The sequence below is a fragment of the Semicossyphus pulcher genome, unplaced genomic scaffold (assembly GCF_022749685.1).
Source record: "Semicossyphus pulcher isolate SPU_LCO1_2020_fin unplaced genomic scaffold, fSemPul1.0.p SCAF_14, whole genome shotgun sequence".
In the NCBI taxonomy this organism is placed as follows: Eukaryota; Metazoa; Chordata; class Actinopteri; order Labriformes; family Labridae; genus Semicossyphus; species Semicossyphus pulcher.
The window spans coordinates 19273069-19289264 of NW_027211648.1; the positions used below are offsets into that span (position 1 = coordinate 19273069).

Below are 16196 nucleotides of genomic sequence, written 5' to 3' on the forward strand. Positions count from 1 at the left end.
ATTGTCTCAATATGCCCTCCGATCCTCTGTCTGTGCAGTCAATGTGAAACACTTGACCGTGCCAGAATAGTACAGGGCATGATTTGATTGGATTTGGCCTGATGACGAGTCACAAATGGTCATTCAATAGTACATCTGCAGCAGTGTGTAGAGGAGGCCATTGATAGATGGCTGTATTGGTATGCATGCCCGCAGCCTAATTATAGACTGTGCTGGATGTTGACCTTACTTCAAGTGCAGGCACACATCTGTGTGTACACACACACACATACACACATAATCAGTTATGTGAGGGTCTTGTAGCCTCATCATCTAATTGTTATGTAAATCCCAACTGGAAATAAAAGTGTATCTTTACTTTGGATGCTTTCGCACATCTCTTTATCCCAGTGAGAATGCAAAGTAGAAGATCACTGAGAAATATACACACACGCACTTATGCAAGATGACACACAAACCCTTGCTGAGGTGTCCATTGTCAATTCATAATAACAATATGGATTTTGTTCTTTGGGGTCTATCTCCACTCTGCTTCATAATGGTCCGCTCCAATGAGTCACCGGGTTACAATCCGCTCCAGCATCGCCCTGGCAACAAAGCAAGTCACCGGCCAGCTGGAGACGAAGCATTTAACTGGCCTGTGTCTATCCCCGGAGGGCAGTGTGTGTCCGTTAGTGTGTGTAATATGTGTGTGTGCTGCTGCCGGGTATTCAGCATAATACTGAGGCACATTGTCTGGTATTCACAGCAGCGCAGCACATTCTACCCTCCTTACTCCCTCGTTCTGCTGCCCACACACTCCCCAGCAGTGGAGAAGAGGAGGAGAGGAATCTGTGTTGTTTACTCGTACTGTCCAGCTATAGCGTTCCTCCAGGAAGCGATCTGACCACGAGATGACCTACAGAAGCTAGCAGGTGACAGTACTGGTTGAGAGCTGTAATCTTTCTCTCAAAGCAGGCTACAAAAGATGTGAGAAAAGTAAAACCGTCAACAAAAAGTTGTCTGGAGTTTCGTGCAATAGCATCTCAGTATGTCCTATAACTTGTAAGTTGATGCTTTAAGACTCAATTGGGAGCTGTGCAGGGTTTCAACATCAACAGTCAATTTTAATAATAGACAGACAACTTCATTGAACAACTAATGTCAGATAGTTTTCCTGCATTTATATACACCTTATCTACTGCTTTGTACTATAGATGTGGACTCGAGTCATGGTGACTTGGACTTGAGTCGACTCGAGTCACTGTTTTGATTGAGACTAGACTTGGACTTGCAAATTAATGACTTCAGACTTGACTTTACTTGAGGTATGATGACTGGGATGACACGGTGTGTTCATATTATGAATGTTAGCTGTTAAATATAACATAATATAATTCAATGTTCATGTCAAGTTTCTCTCTAACTATCAAGTATGTGTGCAGTGCAAACTGGGAATCATGATTGGACTACTCAAAAAGCTCCCGGTATGTGATTGTCATGACTAGATGACTGGCTGTCAGTCAAACTCCTCGCTATGGCAACACGCAACATCAAAACCCCACGCTACCAGACAGAAGCCTCATCAGTCATACTCATTACAACTCTATACGGTCTCAGACCAGACCATCATCATGCCTGCGTCTGTGCCAAGAGTCACCATTTGGGATTCAAAAATTTCACATGTGAAGGAAAAAACAAACTGCTGAATGTAAGACCTGCTCATCGAAGATTTCTGACAGCCAGACTACAACATCAAACGTTTTTCATCATTTGAAGACTCATTTGGATCCGTAAGTGTGAGGGTTGATGTTAGCTAACATTAGCCAGATACAGCCAGATATGTTCACTAACGCTACTAATACCTTGTCTTTTCTCTTTATAAAGACCAGGTGCTACAGGTAAGAGTGCTGTATCTTGGGTGGAATAGAGTGACTTGACTTGGGACTTGACTTGCCTTAACTAAGGACTCGACTTGACTTCACATAACCTGTGACTTGACTTGACTTGCCCGAGAAAAAATCTTGGTTACAACACTGCTTTGTACTACCATTTAGTTATGGTGAGTGAGATGTTATTACAGGGTGTGGTTAATGACCCTTACTACAAGAATCACCTTTACCTCATTCTGTTCACCTACTCAAAAGTTTATGGCCCGTACGGGGATCGAACCCGCGACCTTGGCGTTATTAGCACCACGCTCTAACCAACTGAGCTAACCGGCCCATATCACTCTCAGCTGTCTGCCCGTGTTTCGGAGTTGCTCTGTGAAGTCAAGGACAAAGTGCATAGCATGTGTGAGTGAAAACGCTTTGTTGACATTACTTTCAGGAGGTGGGGGAGGAAAGTCTTCCACGTCCATGCTTGCTGCTCTTCTCCTGCAGAAGCTCTTCAGACAGCAGCATGAAGGGGATCAACTATGCCGACACACATTCCTAAAGAAAAAACAAACAACATGTAATGGCAAAATAGGCAGGTTGATACACTCAGTAGTTCCAAACTTAAGAATATTTCCACACATCATTAGTTCAGCACTTCTGGTGAGGCCTATGTAAGCCAGTCAGAGCCTGAAAGCCCAACCAGCCCTGTTCTTCCATGTTGTTTCTCTATCACAGCAGCACTTTGTCAGCAGAGGAGCATGGCTGTGTTGTGGTCACGGTCTGGTACCTTTTGTGTCAACAACAGAGTCTGAAGCAAAGCTAATTCAGACAAATGAATGAAAACAAAAGAAGCTCTTATAGTGCTCCTTGGGACTGTTGATACGACCACGTGTTGAAGTATACACAAACATTCACATGCTAATTGTGAGCTTGTGTAATGTCATGGGTGTAAACATGCCAGGCCACCGTTATAATTGATGGGGCACACTCTGAAGAGGAAGCATGAAAAGAAGGGAGGTGGGGGTTCTGTAGTTATTTACTTAAGTGATTTAAAACAGGCTCAGATGCATTTTTTACCCTTGTTTATTGTGAAAACGCAGGTATTTATTGATTTATTGCTGTCAATAGTTAATATGTATCCCAAAATAAGTTTACTATGGTGCTGCCATGTCAAAATAAGCATATTTACTTAAAGAGGGGGTATTATGCCGTTTTACATTTTAAGACATTTATATAATGTTACAATGTTGGATGTCCATACAAAAAGTGGGTTCAAATCTGTAGGTAAAAGTATGTTTGAGTAATCCCCAGGCTTCTCAGCTCAGTCTGCAGGCTACTGTGAACACCAGGTTTCACACAGTTTTTTCTACACGCTGCACTTTGTGACCTCACAAATAACGATAGGCATTTCCAATCTCAATATTCGAGTTATCTAATTACCTTACGAACGAGTAATCGAGAACTCGCAAAATCTATATTTCTTTACTGTTAATAAAACATACGTCGGACGCGGACCTCGCAGCCCGGAAGTAGGCATTACTATCTAACACTTTTACATTACTGTAAATAAATTGCCAACAATGGAAAGCAATTGCTATTTCAAATACTCAACAAACGCAATAAGCTCACGGAAGCCCTCTCCCTCCACAAAACTTAATGGGAGCATATCTCCAGTCACCATTTTCGTTATTAGCAGGCTAATCTTCTCCGCTCTGGTATCATCACAACAACGTGTGCTAATAGGGCTAGCAAATGATGTGATGTGAGACTGCCTGTTGTCTGCCTCCTCTGGCTTCCCCTTATGCTTTAAGTGCATGTGGTTAAACACTGAACTATTATTTCTATGCTTTACATGTTTAACACCACATATCTTGCACAGAACGTTATCATCATCTTTTTTGTCAAAGTACTTCCAGACATCACTTTTCCCGGTCACGGGTGACATGGTGCATGTAAGCTAACTGAGTTACTGCTTTAGCCGAAAACAACGCATGTGCAGGTGCGCGAGTAGTGTAACGTTACTCGAATGATGACGTCGACAACGAGTACTCGAAGATTCCTCCACATCCATTGTCACAAAGTGCAGCCTCAGCAGGCTTCAAAGAGCTGGCCAATCAGAAGAAAGCAGGCTTGGAGGGGTAGGGTTTCTTAAAGGGACAGAGCTGACTGAGCCGTTTCAAGCAGACGCTGTATGAGGGCCTGCACAGAGCACCAGTGTGAGAAAAATGATGAGCTTTTTTAGCTGTAATAAAATGCTAAGCTACTCCACGGGTATCGCAGAGTGAAATGTAAAGCTTGACATTGGCATAATATCCCCCCTTTAAAGTCTTAAATAAGCTACAAAGAGTTACATTTGCATGCTTTCCTAAAGATCTTATAGAGATCAAATGCAATAAAATGTAAATGAGATAACTTAACACAGTCAGCTAGAGGTATCCACTTATTTTACTACAGCTCAAGCCGAGGAAAAATGTAATCTCATGCTTCTTTACTGAAAAGGTTACATTTTACTGCAGGCTGGGAAAAAACATTTCAATGTCTGTAGATTTCCCCATGTAGAAAACAGACTTTATTCCTGACATGACTTGAAATAAAATCAACTACAGTACGTATGAGCAATTAGGCTGCAGCGGTCAGTGTGAAGTTTTGACTTAATAGCAACCATACGTTTTGGCTGAGGGAAATGTCATTAGCATGCTGAGGCAGGAGAGACCTTTGGACCTGCACGGGCATGAGAAAGCATTGCATTCCTCAGCAGCACAGCCTTTGTTTGCAGATGCACTATTCGTATCCAGAGGTGACAGTTTCTGTCAAGGCCTCCTCTGGAATAAAAGTGCTTTTTTTCCCCAGACTTCCTCAGCTTGCTAGTACCCACTAGAATAGATGGCAGAGTCATGACATCATGCTGTAGCATAAAGCAGCCATTGTTGTGGCATGTAGACCACATATTATATCCATGCAATCAATATAGTTCAAAACATGCCACAGTATAAGTTCACAACGCTCTCACATCTGACTACGACAAACCTACAGCCCAGTGTTGCAGCAAACAAGATCGAAAGGATAACTCATTCTCAAGTCTCAAAGCTTGTTTTGTCTACAAATAATAAGAATTCCTCTGCTTCTTTGTCTTCCACCGTGTTCATCGGGCACAAGGCCAGAACAGTGGATGCGAACACACAGAATCAGTGTCTGCAAATTCAGCATGGATGGCAAATAACGCTAAAGCTAACAGCAGGTAGTAAATGTATAGCTGGAGGAAAAACAGCAACTGAGAAGAATTCATAGAGACGGGCAGGAGCAGCTCCGGAAACGCGGTGTTTGAATAAACAGGTAGTTACATGACACACATGGTTGTAAATTGACTGGCACATTTTGGATTGACAACAAACAGCCGAGCCCTGACAGGAGCCTCGAGGGGTGACTCATCTCTCTCTTCAGATGCATTGTTCGATTTCTAGGAGAGCAGGAAAAGGAAGGAAGGGAGGGGAGGAGAAGGAAAATATTGAGGTGTGCTCATCTCGGCGCAGAGGCACAGAAGAGATAAATCACAGTGTCTGGTTAACAACAAATCTTTTTTTTTACAATTAAAGCATTTTTGTAACGTGCTTTTACATTTGTAACAATTAATATAATGAACTTTAAAATAGCTGGCTCAGTGTTTGAATCCCCTGTCGCACATTAAGCAAAGTCAGTCTTTCTAACTACTTTGAGACCAGTCTGCAGATTCCTCCAATCATCCCCTCTACTATAATTAGTCTGCTTTTTTCTGCTTTTTTACCTGCTTCCTGAAGAAAACTAAATGCACCTTTCTGCAAATTACATCCTGCAGGGCCTGTGGTGTGAAGCGACTTCAAATGTGCAACATACAAGCACCTAGCATATCCCATGAAGAAGAACAACTTAAAGCCCTCACTACATCTGTAACATCGGTCACTGGCCTGTCTATAATGCAGCATGCTTCTGTACGCAAACACGCACGCCTTAACACTGTGCAATAAAAGCAATCAGGTGAGCGTATAGACCCATACCCAGATGGCAAAAAACTATTCCCCATAATTAATTTATAACCGCTCTGCTTATCTCCACCGTGTTTAATTAAATGCCACTGTATTGCAGTCTAATCTGAAAGCAATGATTGAGGACAGAGCAGAAGACAGCAGCAGCCAGGTAAATTCAGCCTCACAGTTGATGACAGACTCAGCTGAGCATGTCATTACATGCTGGGAAGGCTGAGCTGTGCTCTGCAGACAGGAAACCAGTCATCTGGTCTGATCTGCTGTAATGCAGACGATTTGCTCACCTGTGTATTCTAATAACCTATTTTAAAGAACAGACAACGGGAAGGATCAGAAACATGTTGACTATATGTATGGTACATACAAACCCGTAGTGTGGAGGATTATGCCACCTATGTAAACTGATAACCAAATTCTACAGCTGTTTCTATGACAATTGTAAAGTTAGTTTTTTGTTCAGACAACAAATAAACTCTGAATTCATGACAATAAACAAATGACACATCGTCTAAGAAGAAGAAATCAACTTGATGGAACTTGCAGACAGACAAACCATATGATAACTGAAAATAAAGACGAAGCTTTTTATATATACAGTATGAATGCTATAGTATTTTCCCTTCAGTTTCTTTTGTATTTTTCCTGATCTGCCTCAAACCCTTTACCCACCACTTATGGCATCAATTGATTGCATGTGTTTCTGAAGGCTATTCTACGTCAAAACCCCCTTGTTTTGTAAGGGGGGTTTGGTTGTACTGTAGAGTTTTCTGGAGCACACTTAACAACAAGTGGCATTCCACACACGGGCTGAAAGTCATAAACAAAAGCCTGGGTGAGAGGGTGGTATGGGAGAGAGAGAGAGGGAGACTTGTAGTCTGCTGTGAGTGTCTGTTTTTGGCTTTGCAGCTCTTCTGCTGAATGTTTTATTGAGCAGGGTGTCTCAATCTTCTACTTCTGCCAGGATTACAGTAATCAGGCTTCGACTGAAAAACAGCACATCCAGAGGCCTACAAAGAGTTGACTGACAGGCCTAACAAAGTACTGTAATGTATTTGTGAGGAAGTTCAGGGGAGGACAGGTCAGCACTCTGCTGCATGCTAACAAGGTAAAAAGGTACCTGTTTGTAGCCCCTATGCAATCAGCATTTAAGAGCTGGAAAATAGCACTACTGCTAAAGATCTTGAACTTGGGGTTTGTGTGGTTTATGTGTCTTATAAGCGGAGAATAGTTTCACTGTTACATCATTACATGCTGCTAGTGCTGATTTCATACCCTCATTGGCATTGCAAACCATTGGTTAATAGCATTGGAGGCCCATACAGGAACCAAAGCTCCATCATTGGCATTACGAACAACGCACTCTAAACATTTTGTTAGCAGTCTTCTACACTGAACTGAACTTGGTGATGAAAAGATAAATATACTCTGCTGTTTCCAGCGGAGCCTGTTTCCCAAATCTTAAGCTCTGAAGCTCATACAGGATCAGCTTTGAAACCTTCACAGTCTCACAGTATCCGGGCCAACATGCCACATTCTCCCACCCAGCCTGACCTCAAATGGGTGGGGAAGCTCACAAACAGGCACAAGATAGCTCACATCCAAAAGTGAGAATCCTCCTGACTACTGGCAAGTTGAGACTGTTGAATGGATCAGCAAAAGACTAATTAGAAACATAGTCATAGACATGAGTATCATGATGAATCACCACTTTGCAAGCAATCTTCCTGATCCTTCAATGAGGCGAGCAGCAAACGTCTTTTTACGCCTAATGTTTACACCTTTCCCAAAGCCCCCAGTCAGTGTAACCTAACCTAACCTCAATACACTGAAGAATAATAACACCCTGTAGAGCAGAAGATGAGTCTGGTATTCCCCATCAGCTAGCAGTTATAATTATAGGCCTAATAGGAGTGGATGGTTGGGATTACACTTCAATAATCAGGCCTGCAGGGCTGCAGTGTTTTCATTTGCTGTGAGAGGTGTGATCTATTGGACACGCGAGGGGACGTCTGGGTTCAGCAACAAGCTATGAATGTGGTGAATGCTAAGCTATCACTGTAGCTTACAACTGCAAAATTATAGTACCACTTCTTACCCTTAATAAAATCCTACTATAAGAACAGTCATTTTTACATTACAATCCTAAGTTTTACTTAACACTGGCCTTACCTTCTTTTTTAGGAAAAGACACAAACTAGTGACAGGGCCCTCACGGTTTGGGAGTCACGAGACAAAATGAGAGGCAATGGCTGTAAAATATTTGAAACATGGTGTCCGTTTGAAAACAGAGGCAGCCGCAGCCTTGGCTGTCACTCCTCACTGTGCTCCACCCTCCCAGTGAGCCACAGCAAAGCTCTAAGAGCCCAACATGTAACCAGAAGAACACTATCTAGTGTGTGATTAGCAGCGGATGAGCGGCTGCTTCAAAGAGCTTTTGTTGACTGGCTGGATTTCAGCTCTGAACGCATTACAATATGAATAGAGAAACTCAGTGAGATTGCAATAAATTACGACGGACAAACTACAACGCTCTTGATCATCAGAGTACCATTCGATGCTCCGACTTCAAAGGGTGGAGACACTTTCTGAAGCCAAGATGACCCCTGACTTTACCCAAGCTTGCCAAGAGACATTATACAGAGTTGTCTTCTGTAGCTCACTCTCTACCCCTCCTCCTTCATTTCCTGTATTGCTTTCCCTCTACCGTCAAATAAGGGCAAAAATGCCATAGAAATAACAGTATACAATGTGTGGTTACAGATACAAAAATACTCAATATGACACATGTTCTCAACTGCAAAACAAGTGTGTGGTATGTTCGCAATGTCTCCCATCCACCTGCAGAGGAGCAGTGGCTTTTCTCTCCCAGCTGTTGCAGCTGCTAATCCATGTTTTATTTCAGAGGATCTTTGGTGGGGTTGTGGTGGGTGGACAGAAAATCCAAAACTGCCTTTTTAAAAATGTCTGGTATGCTCCTCTGCTCAACCACTGCGTACTCTGACAGTCCAAGCTTAGTCATGGTAAACTGAAGGGACTTCCAGGAGCCACTACTGGCAAATTAGAGTTCCTGCTTGGTCACAATTACTTTAGCAATTAGCAATTCCTGGCATTTATCCACAGAGCTACATCTGTGTTCACAGAGAATAAAAATAAAATGAGAGGGTGATGCAGTTTGGCTCTAGTCCATATTTTCACACCAATAACAAAAGCGTTGATAAGATGCTAAAATATGGTCTCCCTAAGCACCTACATAACAGACATAGCAAATAGCTTTAGCATTGATTGCCCAACCACTTTCCTCAAAACACCAACAGTTACGTCCCAGAGGTTTCTAAAAACACCTACTTTAAAAAGAGCTGGAGAAAAGGTAACACATGACTTACATGAGTGCTTACATCAGGAAACTGCAGTAAATCAGAGCAAGGATCCCTGCTCCCTGGACAGCCTTCTCTAGGTGTTATTACAGTGGGAGGCATTAAGCATCTGTATTTGCAGCAAGGCTACCAAGCTAATTTGTTTAACAAATGACCAGATGAGATTTTTGTGTATGTGTGTGTGACCCCTCTCAATGTCCCATTTCAAACATGTGCAGGCCGAGTGAACTGGACATGCTTAACACCAGACAATACAGAGATGATCAAGGCCCCCCATTGTGTTAAAAACATTTCTCTAACCATAGCAAATCTAAATAGATTTCTGAAAGCACTTGCCTTTTTCTATGCAGACGGGCAACTACAAAGAGACAGAGTTTAATTAAATAATGATTTAACTACCTGTTTAGGCAGATCTTCCAGTTGACTGAAGCTGTGCAGAGCTCTCACAGAGGAATGCTATGCATGACTTCTTGAATTTGTGGTTTGGCTTAATGCTGCAAACTCAGGAACACATCCACTTTAACTTATTATATTAGATACGTTTTAGTCCACAGACATTCTTATAGTTTCTATGTATAGCCATTGTTTTTTATCGTCATTATAAAAGCAAAAGGCTATCTTGCACCTGCAATTGCATCCTTGAAGGGGAACAGGGGGTTCAGTAGAGTTGTGTGAGGTTATGCTTGACACTCAAAACCAAAGCCTGAGGACATAAACAGTAGTATACTGTCCAGGTAAGATGATGAGTTTAGCCAACGCATTTCAAGTTTACATTCCATTTACTCCTTTGTTATGATGCATTAATTAAGATACATGCTAGAACAACAATACTGACTCCCTTTCGTATCGCACTGTAGCAGTGTTGGCAACTTTTCCAAGTTAGCTGAGGCGCCACGTTATAGACTTCTCCCAATACACTGTACTATAGGACAAAAATAAAAACGGAAACACACAGTAGAAACATTTCACATGACTATTTTTCAAATATTAAGCGTAACGCCACTGTTCACCTGTACTACCAGTTAGCAAAACCGATATGATGGGGATGTTCAAAACTTTGTCAGAAACTTAAAAAAAAGTCCTCAACTCACCATTTTATGACCTTTCCCAGACAAATTGCCGTAACCTTTCGCAATAACACCGTGCAAGTGTTAAACGTCATACAGTTTAGACTTCTAAAAACTTAAAAAACATCAAAACAAATCCAGTTTTCGCCCAGAGTCCTTCTTTTAACTTCACCCTGCTCGATGCAGGCTTACTCCATCCATGAAAACCCTTTACCTCCTCAAAAAAGCTGATTGGCCGAAGAGTCCACTTGGGCATGCTGTGATTGGCTGCAAACAACATCAATCATGCTTCCGACGTCTTCTCCTGCAGGATCGGCTCGGGTAGGACACAGCGGCTCCAAACTGCCCACGTCACATGTGAGGTGGCTCCCCTGGAAACAGCTGTCCGGAGATGATGTTGGATTTATGTTTGGTCAAATTGTGTAAAGTGCCTTGTCAGTGAGAAAACAGAAATGCTTTATTATTAAGCGTCTTAACTTAAAGTAAAAGTGTAGTCTGATTCTGGGACATTTGATTTCAGCACGCAGACCGGAAGTGCCTTTGTTTACATTTTCACTCAAAGATTAAAAGTGATTGATATGAGTGATACGACAGTTAAAAAGAAGCAGGGGGAGATTTTTGTTTAGAGAGTACTACTAACACATGTTCAGGACAGGATCAGCACAGAAAAGACGTACCACTTTGTCCACAGGGGCCGCCAAAATCCACTCAAAATAAAAGTTTATCACTGTAACTTTCAGTGATAGTTGCTCCTTTTCTGCCACCTACAGGCAGATGCGCCTTTTTACAGCCTTAACAAATGTAATCTAATAACAAATACAAGGGACATACTATTGCATTTGGGTGGGAGAAAACTATTTATTTTGTTAAATCAAATTATTGCATTTTCCAACACATGTTCAACAGGATGTTGAATGTTACGACATATGGCACTCATTGTTACAGCCTCTACCTCACACATAATGTTAGTTCAAAACATTGGTTCTAAACTGTCATAAGAAAATAAATGCAGAGTGAAAATCAAACAGTATCTGATACTATAATTTGGTAATAATGTTAAAGTGAGGGCAAATTTACAGTTAGAAAAAACGTTTTTTCCCCAATAAAAATTGATGTGTTTTCAAATGTCATAAATACATTTCTTTGTGTGAATTCAGTCATGGGGTCTGTATGATGCACACAAATGTACAAAGCCATTTACTAAAAGGAAACAAAGTGTACCTTCATTTCAGTTATTGCAGTGATTTATGAAGCAGGTGAAGTAAAACAAGACATGTTCATAGAACAGCCCATGTTTCTAGAAGTTACACAGATAATTCTCGTGAGGAACACCAGGCAATGAAAAGTCACATGTCTAACTGTTTATTAACCACTGCAGGGGACTGATTTATACTGTGCTTGATAGCTCTAAGCAAATTCTAAGGTACAAAAATTCAACTAACTTAATAATTACATATAAGCCACAGAAGCTTTTCTGTTACAGCAAAAACATGGAGAATCAGAAGACAGTTTATCAGAGTGACAACTGAACAAAAATGCTGTCGACCAGGTATATGACAACAGACAAGCAAAACACACAAGAACAAGATTTCCAGTACAATGAGACCATGGTGTGAAACGCAAAAGCATTACAGATACTTTGATGTGGCCAAAGTAGAAATAAACATCTACTTTGACTCAAAACACCAAAGAAGTCTCACGATCAAACTGCTGTGGTTATTCTGTATCAATACTGCTTCAGTTTCGCAACATGACATCTCCATGTTAAACAAAAGAGCCTTTGTGGAGTGGACCGGTCCTGAGCTTTTGTCCACCAACAAAGAAGATTCTGTTAAAGGCCTTCTTTTTTTTCTTCCATGACCACGTTAAATATTTTTTTCTCTCCACTGAAAGAGGATTCACAGTTCAAAAACAACCAGTGTGACTCAATGTAAATAGACTGATCTAACTGTCCACTAAATATCTAATCCCTTCAATGATTACCTTTAGAACCTCATTCTTTACCCAATCAGTGCTGAAGGACTGTGTCTGGTGTAAAAGCAGGAATGGAGCCATGTGTAATAAAGGTGTTGATGTGACTCGTCTAATGAGTAAATTGATTACATTTTGAGATTTAAAAAAACCTCTCTGGTTTACTACATGTGATGTGACTAGGTTTGTTTTATCTGATAAATAAACTGGACTGTCAATATCAACTGACAACAAGAGGCTGTGGGTACACATAAATATACTGTTTATGGAGCAAAGCCTCCTCAAGCATTACAGGATGTGAATAATTTAATACTGAAGATGTACAGTTATTTTACATTATTTGTGTTGTGTGATAAAAGGGGTTTTAACTTATTAAAGTTTTAACTTAACTTAAATTTCTGTTTCTGAACGGCTTTAGCAGGAAGTATTCTCTTGTGTATTTTTACCCGTTGTGAAGAAATAACCTATAATGTGACTGGTAAAGTGGATACGTTGTAAATGGTGAACACAGTGCCCTGAAGGTGATGAAAACAAGAAAGACCAAATTCCACTGCTCCACACAACCACACCTACGTTTTAAAATCTGTGCTAACCTAGTGGAGAATTTATTTACTTTCCCAAAAAACAAACTAATATGAAAACCACTCTGGTGTAAATCCTTAGGGAAGACAATGTATGAAACGTCATCAAAACAGTACCAGACAGCCAGGGTTAGCCTCTAGTGGCATTTTTAAACACAGTTCCCTTGTAACGAAACAGACTCATAGTTCCAATGTATAAAAACAAAACAAAAAATCTTAGTATCATCACTCTAAAAGTCACGTCAAACATCCATTCAAAAGGAATAAAAGATCAACAAATTTGGTATCATTCAGATAGGAAAGACCTTTTTGGTATCCCTCAGCTGGCGTGGGGTTTGACAGAAGCCTCAGACTGACCCTCTGTAGCGCCGCTTACCGGTGCAGGCTTATTGCCAAAGTTCCAGTCCACAGGATTGAGCAGCTGCATGGTCTTCTTATGCGTCCAGATGGGGTTAATGATAAATGTGAGCAGACCGAGACCAGTGAAGAAGAGCAGGAGTTGGGGCAGGGCCACGTGGGTGCTGAGCTCTCTCCAGTGGGTGACAGTTACCCACCACATGTAGTAGGTGAGCACCATGCGACAGTGGAACGTATGGATCATCACCCACTGGTTGGCTTTCCAGAACAGGGTGCTGGCCCAGCCAGCCTGTCAGGGGGGGGGGGAAAGATTGAGAGAAAATTATTCCTGGGTTGGGACATGATTTTCTTTCTTTTTCTTTCAGAGTATTAATTTTATATCTTTGTAACTAATGAGCAATCAAGTCAAATCTGTGAGTAGGGGGAACAGAGAAAGTTGAGGTACTGACTGAGACATCTGTTTGTAGAACTTCCCCTTTCTAAGAACTGTTTACAATAATTAGGACCACAAGACATGAGAGAAATGAAACCTGGTGGCACGTGTAGTTATTTAAAGAATCTGTAAGAAAAACGTGATCAACCAGCAGTATCAGATGCAAATCGAGCCCTTGGAACTTAATTAAATAATTAAATAACTACACATACCAACCAATACATTGACAAAGTGCAATTACTCCTTAAATATGGAACCTTTAAGCCCCCTACCTTCAGTAACATCCAGGATATACATGTAAATGGCGTGCTCATTTCCAGCAGCAGCGTAACCATGGGCAGGTAGTGTCCCAGTGAGTCCCACACCACTGCTCCTGCATATCCTGACAGGGCGAAGAAATGGTGTGTCGCCAGTGGGAGGTCAAATGACCGAAATACTACGCTGGAGGTGTGAAGTGCTACATTCTCAAACATAAAAAAACCTGTAGCCGTGAGGATATTGAACCATGACCAGTCTTCTTGTCCCAGCACTCTGTCTCTGCTTAACGCTGACTCCTCGGTCAGAGCCCGGAGACCTGCTACAGTACTCTGGATGCCAAATACTGCCCGAGTTGCTGCGAGGTTCCAGAAAACTTTCTCCTTAGCTATCAGGGAGTTGTAGGTGCCGGACACAACCACAGACAGCAGGTGGGAGAGCAGGAATATGGCTGCATAGAAGGCAAAGCCCAGGCACAAAAGCTGGAGACGGTAGTCCCATGAGAAGTATTCTGCACTGGGCAGGGGAAGCGGGCTGGCCTGCTGGGCAGGATCCATGGTCCTTGAGTGAGGATACCAGAGCTCAGGCTGAGGGGAGGCTCAGCTGCATGTGGGGTTTTAAAGTGGGACTGCTGGATGCATGGTGAGGGTCACACCTATAAAACAGATGAAAGCAGCTGAAGAAAAGACAGACAGCATATAATCTACTTAATAAAAATAAAATACACTACTGTCAATGAACAAACAGAACAAGGTCCATAAGCATTCGGTTACACGTGTAACTTAATATAAAATCGACTTCTTTTTCAACGTGTAGCTATATAACGAACCGTCATTCTGGACCTCAGACGGTTTTGAACCAACTTTCCATTAGTTTGTAACTCAGTAAAACGATCATACCAATTTGAGACCGAGTAGACACTATCGTTTTATACAAGTCAATCTGTTATATTTATACAAAAAAAAAAAGAATGTTCAGTGAGAGTCCAGTTCCAAATTCAACCAAGTCACCGTGCTGTATCCTTAAGTTAGCACGAAAAAAACAACCTCGACGACCAAAGGTGGAGCCGAATCACGCAAAACAAAATACCAAGGAGTCCAACGCAGTGACTATTACTCTCCACAAACTACCTAACATCAATTTCATACATACCGTACTCCAGCTTCTCTTCAGTACTCGGTATCCCGTTGTCGTTGGTGCAGGTTACAATAGGAAAACTCACATCATACGACTTCAATTTGGTCATATGACCTCCAAACAGGAAGTAACGCCCACTTTAAACTTCCGAACAACCCATTGGTCAAAGCCGCTGTAGCGCTGTAGTAGCACCAAGTCCTATTGGCTGTTTCCTAGATCGTTGGTTATATGCATTAAGTTTGGTTTTTCTTTTTCTGTCATAGAGACATATCTTACAAATGTATACAAGAGTAAATATGTACGGTATAAGGATAATATATGGTTAAATGTTATTTATTTTTAACTGTCCTTATTTTTTATGTGCATACAGAAACGTGATTATTTATACTTTTTATAATACATTACAAAAAGAAAAATTGAAGGCAAGTCTGCACAGATATGAAGGGGATAATGATTAAAAAATATATATGTGGTTACATTGTAAAAAAAAACCTGTGAGTGCAAGTGGTTCAAATTGTGTATTGGCATATAAGCAGGGTTGCAGGAGACAATGCAGCTTACCCTTGCACGGACTGAGCCATAAGCTAGTTGCATCCTTCACTGGATAGTGATAACACACATTCACACAGACTGATAGCCACAGATTACTACATTACAGCTGGAAAACCACAGAAACACAAAGGCTTCCTGTAGACTCCAAACACAAAAGAAGTGGGCCAGGGCCTTCTTGTTAAGATGTGACAGTGCTTTATTTTTACTTGATGCACAATCTTAGCTTTGCAACCACTCCACACACTATATGAAAAAGTATAGGCTGCAGGAGGTAATACACTGGTGCGAGTATGTTACATGTATTCTCATCAATGAGTAATTAGAAGCAAGAATTTTTGTTATTTTTGCTTTCCAATAAAAAAGATGAAAGCAGGAGGACCAGCTATTTAGTCTACTACAACATATTTCTTAGAGTTTCAAGGAGTTGTATATTTATCAGTACTCTACAAAGGCCCGACAATAAGGGAATTTGGACGAAAAGGGAAAAGACGGCGAGCGAACAGCTTCCTTAGATGATCTCGTCCGAGGAAAATATTGCAATAATAATCACAGTTTTGCATCAGATCAAACATTTAAGTCAAATTAAATCTG

The 16196-nt window shown here is 41.3% G+C and overlaps 2 protein-coding genes and 1 non-coding gene across 5 annotated transcripts in view; all 3 read right to left on the bottom strand.

Moving 5' to 3' along the window:
• Window positions 1–10486, bottom strand: part of arhgef10 (Rho guanine nucleotide exchange factor (GEF) 10) — a 65127-nt gene extending 54641 nt beyond the window's left edge. For both annotated transcript variants that reach the window (XM_069661488.1, XM_069661487.1), the window contains exons 1-2: window positions 10344–10486; window positions 2305–2414 (exon numbers count right to left, since the gene is read on the bottom strand). In XM_069661488.1, the coding sequence (XP_069517589.1) occupies window positions 2305–2341 (37 nt within the window). In that variant the 5' untranslated portion in view covers window positions 2342–2414; window positions 10344–10486. The remainder of the gene's footprint in view (window positions 1–2304; window positions 2415–10343) is intronic.
• trnai-aau (transfer RNA isoleucine (anticodon AAU)) lies at window positions 2131–2204 on the bottom strand. Its single transcript has one exon. It is a non-coding gene; the product is annotated as a tRNA-Ile (tRNA).
• Window positions 10487–11168: 682 nt separating the features above from the next.
• On the bottom strand, window positions 11169–15154 carry cln8 (CLN8 transmembrane ER and ERGIC protein). Of its 2 annotated transcripts, none has more exons than XM_069661988.1 (3): window positions 15074–15154; window positions 13934–14571; window positions 11169–13517 (listed from the first exon to the last, which is right to left on the bottom strand). In XM_069661988.1, exons 2-3 carry the CDS (start codon window positions 14471–14473, stop codon window positions 13191–13193), a joined length of 867 nt encoding a protein of 288 aa, XP_069518089.1. In that variant the 5' UTR covers window positions 14474–14571; window positions 15074–15154; the 3' UTR covers window positions 11169–13190. The 2 variants fall into 2 exon arrangements, with proteins under 2 accessions (XP_069518089.1, XP_069518088.1); XM_069661987.1 differs by having other exon boundaries at window positions 15069–15148.
• Between the last annotated feature and the right edge of the window lie 1042 nt (window positions 15155–16196).